Consider the following 6,755-nt stretch of genomic DNA (forward strand, 5'->3'; position numbering starts at 1 on the left):
CTGTACATCTTCCTCCCCACATAGTTTTCACTATCTGTGGGGCCCCGGGTTCTACTCATGGCAGGGTAGTCCTGGGGAGGGGGACACAGGTTTTATTATGTCAGAGGGTAGAATACTGTTGTCCTGAGAGTAATTAGGTTATCGATTGAGCATGGTGGGAGACACGGATGATTTTAACTATTGATTATTATTTAATTGCTGGGGCTGAATTGCAATTCTTTGGATACTACTGTACATTCAGAATACCTTCTGCATGAAGGTTGTAAACGCTTTATAATTTTCTGCTTCTATGATTAGATGCTCTTCTCTGCTTGGAAGAGGGCCAATTTGTGCCATTAGCTGTGTTCTGCAGATGTCATAAATTGTTCAGAGTTCCCTCTCCGCAGAAGTGTAATTTGAGTCTTAGTCAGCCCTAATGAGGTTAGTTTTGCCTCTGGGGAGCCAAGACCTCTCAATATGAATGTGGTAAAAAGTGAGGGGGTCTTACCACTTAGGCGGCTTTGGCTTGACCATTGCAACCCATGGCAGAAGCCTGTTTGTAACTAGACCTCTGGTTTTCCGCTACCATTTTGTTTGTCATAGTTCATGGAGCTTTAGGGCTATTCGTTTTCTTTCAGTCATGATGATGTTAGCTGTCTGAAGAGTTATCACCAGAAAATGTGGGTAGACCCTTTTTAAGTCAATAATACAAGCCACTTTTGGTTACTTCAGGTAATCTTCTAGTCAATCAGTGGGATGAGAGTAACTGAAATATGTTAGGTTTGGTAGAGCTGGAGGCTCTTTGGCAAATCTGACAATGTAGTTGACCTAATCAACGAGATCGATGTTACTGCGAGAAGCAATAACTTTGATAACCTAGCCTTTGTTTTGTAGAATGGTTTCACCCTTTTCAGAGTTCTTCCAAAATGCTCACTAATTTCCATTAATTTATATGTTCCATCCTCCCAAAAGCTCTGGAAATGCAATGCGATCATGGACACAAACAGCAGCTTTCCATTTGCCATTTTGTGATAGGTCGCAGTGGAAACTTTGTTGAGTTGGGGAGGCCGCCACCCTGTGGAGCACGGGGAATTTGTATCGGTCTTGGTAGTGGCGTGAAGGGTGACAGCATTGATCTGTTTGGACTTTAGGTGTATTGAGAGGCTTATTCCGTTTTGTTGGATGAAAAAACAGGTTTCTGGGGGAAACATTGCTATCCAAGACGGATCAATGAAGACAGTCACAGACTAATAAAAGCCCCCAAAAGCATCCTGGTATCATCAACGGGATACGAACATGGCCCTATTGTGCCAGGAGTCGGGAGGACAGTGAGGATACCATAGTGATACTTGTGCAGACACCCCGTGCATCAGCATACTATATACATGATATTGAGGGTTATTACTCAACAGTGCCAGGGCACTCATGGGTAGAATAGTTGATAAGATCGTATCTTCCCCACAGGGCGGAAAAGCCTGAGTTTGAATCCCGTTAGTGGAGGAATTTTTATGGGTCTTCTTTAAATGGGGCAGAACTAGTTGCTCTCATGCGAAGGGAGCATTGACTTTCCAATGAAAACTCGGATTTCTTTTCCAGCAAACAGAAAATTGACCTCACAACACACACAATTTACAATCAATATACACGGGGCTGTATGGACTTAGTTGCTGATTCTCCTAAAAACAATGACATTTCCAGTAATTAATACTTCCAGAGTTCTCTGATATTCAGAGGCGTCTCTGTAGCCAGGTGGGCAGGAGCAGCAGTGCATAGCACAGGCTTCTTGATTAGACTGGGGTTCGAGCCCGTGACCACCAAATATAGAGGATGCGGAAAGGTCAGGGAATAACCACCGCATATCCCTGGAGCAATATGTCCGTAGTTGCTAATGCTCCTAAACAAACAAACAAAAACAACAACAACAACTGATATTCAGGGCATGATGCCTTGCACCCTGAATGTTGAGAAAATCGCCCTTTCTCATGTTACAGTTGACACAACACGGCCCCTCATCTGTATACAGACGTTTCCGAAACATATGGACACTCGTACCTCAGTAAGGAGAGTTCTGCAAATGCGAACGAGATTTTTTCAAAGCTATATATTCCTGTCATAAGTAACATTTAGTAATTATTGTAAAAGTTTGAAATTTAAGGGTGTTAAAATCCTGAGAGGGTTTGTGCTGTATTTGTTAGTGCACTCCACTTGCTGTCATGATGAATGGTTGTCTCTAGTATGAACATAAATATTTCTCATCAGAGGCCCATTTCTTGAAAACTTTTCAAGAAAAATTGGACAGATGAATGATTTTCTCATTACCAATCCAGACACGGATTGTTAGTTTTATTTATCAGGCACATCTTTTGCATGTTTCAGAACGGCAAGATCTGATGATAACAATGTGTTGCCACAGAAATTGTGATTTTCATTTAATCAAAACATTCATTACTCAAAAGATTTGTTCTTGATATGTACAATGAGAAGACTTTGAGATTGTTTATATAAAGGTCTTATCAGGTTTAATTTAATAGTTGAAGGCTATTTTGTGTGTATCCTTACATGTGATGGTTGAATTTTCTGGGGGAACTGATTATTAAAGATTGGAGAGCTGAAAATATTTTGAATGAAGCTCTAAATAAATATTGAGTTGCTTTCTTCCTGAAAACGCCCTCTCACAGGTAGTTCAACAGAAGTTTTCTCCAGCACGAACTCGGATTGATTTTGAACTTCCCTCTTTCTGAAAACTGTTCACGGATTGGACAGCTGAAAGTTTTTCTCTAGCATAAACCTTGAAATGTACTATAAAACTTTATTTCGTGAAAACGTCATACAAGTTAAACATCTGAATGGTTTCTACTAAGTATGTATTATCAAATGATTCATGGGTTGTCCTTTCTTTGAGAACTTTTTCAGGTAGACTGGACAACTACAAGGTTTTCTCAAGAATTATCCTCCAGATGGTATTTAAGGTTTTCTCAAGAATTATCCTCCAGATGGTATTTAAGGTTTTCACCAAATGACAACTTCATCCTCACAGGTTGGACAGTTTGCAGGTTTTTCTCCAATACGAATAGTGAGATGAATTTTAAGGTTTCACCTAGGTGAGAATATTTCACACGTTGCACAGGTCAAAGGTTTTCTTCAGTAAGAGTCCTGAGGTATTTGGTAAGGTCTGCACTCTGTGAGAATTTTTTTCTTACAGGATGGATAGCTGAAAGATTTTTATTTGGTATAAATGCTGAGATGGATTTGAAGTTGGTGTCTCCGTGATCACTTTATCTCACAGGTTGAACGGCTGAAAGGTTTTGTTCACTATGAATTCTCAGATGTTTTTTAAGGTGTGCTCTTCTTGCGAACTTATCAGAGGTTGGACAGCTGAAAGAATTTTCTCTAATATGAAATCTGAGGTGTTTCGTAAGGTCTTTGCTTTATAAGACCTTCTTCTCAGAGGTAGGACAGTGAAAAGGTTTTTCTTTGGTATGAACTCTGAGGATGTGTCTTGAGAGTTGTTCTCTCAATGAGAATTTCTTCTCACAGGTTGCACAGCTGAAAGGTTTTTCTTTGGTATGAACTCTGAGGATGTGTCTTGAGAGTTGTTCTCTCACTGAGAATTTCTTCTCACAGGTTGCACAGCTGAAAGGTTTTTCTTCACTATGAATTAGGAGGTGTACTTTGAAATTGTGCTTATGTGAGAACTTCTTTTCACAGGTTGGACAGCTGAAAGGTTTTTCTCCACTATGACGTTGGAGGTGTAATTTAAGTGAGTACTTATGTGAGAACTTTTTCTCACAGGTTGGACAGTTGAAAGGATTTTCACTATGAATTCTGAGGTGTTTTGTAAGGTATTCTCTCTGTGAGAACTTCTTCTGACAGGTTGGACATCTGAAAGGTTTTTCTTCACTATGTATTCTGAGGTGTCTTGAGAGTTGTTCTCTCACTGAGAATTTCTTCTCACAGGTTGCACAGCTGAAAGGTTTTTCTCCACTATGAATTTTGAGGTGTCTTTTGAAAGTGCGCTCATTTGACAACTTCTTCTCACAGGTTGGACAGCTGAACGGGTTTTCTCCACTATGAAACTGGAGGTGTGTTTTGAGAGCGTACTTACTTGAAAACGTCTTCTCACACATTGTACAGCTGAAAGCATTTTCTCCACTATGAATTTGAAGGTGTGTTTTGAAAGTGTATGTATCTGAGAACTTCTTCTCACAGGTTGGACAGCTGAAAGGTTTCCCTCCAATATGAATTCTGAGGAGGTGTCTTGAGAGGTATTGTCTCTCTGTGAATTTCTTCTCACAGATTGGACAGTTAAAAGGTTTTTCTCCGCTATGAAATCTGAGGAGGTGTCTTGAGAGGTCTAGTCTCTCTGAGAATTTCTTCTCACAGATTGGACAGTGAAAAGATTGTTCTTTGGTATGAACTCTGAGATGGACTTGTAGTTCGTTTTTACATGAAAACTTCTTCTCACAGGTTGGACAGGTGAAAGGATTTTCACCACTATGAATTATGAGGTGTCTTCTAAGTTGTAGTCTATATGAGAACTTCTTCTCACAGGTTGTACAGCTGAAAGGTTTCTCTCCAGTATGAATTCGGAGGTGTGATATGAGAGTTCCTCTACCTGAGAACTTCTTGTCACAGGTTGAACAGCTGTAAGGTTTTTCTCCACTATGAATTCGGAGGTGTGCTTTGAGAGTTCCACTATATGAGAACTTCTTCTCACAGGTTGGACAGCTGTAAGGTTTTTCTCCACTATGTGTTCTGAGGTGACTTATGAGGTCATGTCTCTTTGTGAATTTTTTCTCACAGGTTGCACAGCTGAAAAGTTTTTCACCACTATGAATTCGGAGGTGTGCTTTGAGAGTTCCACTACGTGAGAACTTCTTCTCACAGGTTGGACAGCTGAGATATTTTTCTATAATATGAAATCTGAGGTGTTTAGTAAGGTCTTTGCTTTGTGAGAACTTCTTCTCACAGGTTGGACAACTGAAGGGATTTTCTCCACTATGAATTTTGTGTTGTGCTGTAAGGGTTCCTCGCTCTGAAAAATTCTTATCACACATTTGACAAGAAAAATGTATTTCTCCACTATGAATTCTGAGGTTTGTTGAAACGTTTTTCTGGTAAAACTCTTTCGCTGATGAGAATTCCTTTAACTACGTTGTGTGAGAATATCTGGGAAGAAATATTCATACTGGTTAATGTTTTCACTCTCTTACGAACATATCTGTGGAAATTTTATTTTCTGGAAATATGTATACTAGGAATTTGGACTCAAAACTGTGTTCAGATTAAATGTAAATTAATCCTTATAGCAAGCATCAGAATAAAGCAGTATTTGATTTTACTGCCTGGACGTATGTGTTCAAGTTGAATACCTTCTTATTTTTTCATAAGGATTGATTCTCTGGAAGAAAATATTTATAAATGTCTTTTATCACCCAGATAATGAAATAATTTGATTATAATTATATTGCAGTTTGACACAATGTGTCAAACTGTTGTGTAATATTCTTGATTAGTGCTACTTACATTGTACCATTTATATTTATTTATGTCAGGTTCTGCAGGCCGTGTGGTATACAGAAACCTTATTAGAATATGCAAAGCAGATGCTTAGTTTTGAATCTCTTCTTTAGTATTTTATGGAGTTTTTCGATTATTAGAAATCTTTCCTCTGTTTTAAATTCTTTCTGATTGAATTCTTCAAAAGTGTCTCTTCAATAGTTATTCATGTTATCGTGATCCGGTGTTCTTTCTATTAACAGGTTTCGGGTGGGATGTTTCTATTAATATGCTATGTTTCCTAAAAAAGAAAAAAATAATAATAAATAAGTCATATAAAAGGCATTTTCAATAAAGAATTGTACACTCACCAGCCAATAAACTTAGAAACCTTTATTCAATATCTAGATAGAGCTACCTTTTTCCCAAACATGAGGCTGTAAACTTAGTGGCATGGATTTCAATAAATCCATGTTTGAGGTGTTTAAGGCTCTGAGAGGCATCAGTAAAATGAATGAGGACAAAATTTTCAAGATTATAAATGATGCTAGAACTAGGGGACATAAATTCAAGTTACGGGGGGAAATGTTTAGATTGGATTGCAGGAAGTTCTATTTTAGCCAGCGAGTTATAAATTACTGGAATAAGTTGCCTTCATGGGTGGTAGAGGCCGACAGTTTGGGGAAATTCAAAGGTCATCTGGATAGTACTTTCGGGTAAGGGAAGCACATAGGATGATAGGTTTAATTTCCTTTTTATTTATTTTTTATTTTATTAATTATTATTATTTAGTTATTTATTTTTTTGTTTTTATCGGATTTATTTTTTTTTAATTTTTTTTTTTTTTTTTTGGCTGGTGCAGCATAAGCCATAGGCTTTCTTGCACCATGCGGCCGTTACTAATACTAATACTAATACTAATACTAAATCTTTTATGGAGACCAGTCTTCCTGACTCTGACCACACTTTCATCAGAATAATTGTTGTATTGTGATTTACACGGAACTGCCAGGCTGAATTGCCCTATCTAATATATCCTGTACATTTTAAATTTTAAATTTGAGCTAGATGTGGAGTGGTCAGAATGGATATTATATATTGGAATCACTCAGACAGTTCATTTTCAGTTTTTATATGTTGGAGAGTTGCATTGTTGTGTTGAAAGAATCTATAAGAATCGGGCAAAATTGTGGGACTGCAGGTTGAAACCGGGTCGAAACAAAAACAAGAAAATAAATAAATAAATAAAATAATTAAAATAAGTTATATACAAATTT

The 6,755-nt window shown here is 37.8% G+C and overlaps 1 protein-coding gene across 1 annotated transcript; it reads right to left on the reverse strand.

Annotated features, from left to right (window-relative positions):
• Positions 1–3,407: 3,407 nt before the first annotated feature.
• On the reverse strand, positions 3,408–5,168 carry LOC150079706 (uncharacterized). The gene has a single exon (XM_090383173.1). It carries the CDS (start codon positions 5,034–5,036, stop codon positions 3,408–3,410), a length of 1,629 nt encoding a protein of 542 aa, XP_090239299.1. The 5' UTR covers positions 5,037–5,168.
• Positions 5,169–6,755: the final 1,587 nt, after the last annotated feature.

This window comes from Mastigoproctus giganteus, chromosome 10 (assembly GCF_048544385.1).
Source record: "Mastigoproctus giganteus isolate SK-2022 chromosome 10, ASM4854438v1, whole genome shotgun sequence".
NCBI lineage: Eukaryota > Metazoa > Arthropoda > Arachnida > Uropygi > Thelyphonidae > Mastigoproctus > Mastigoproctus giganteus.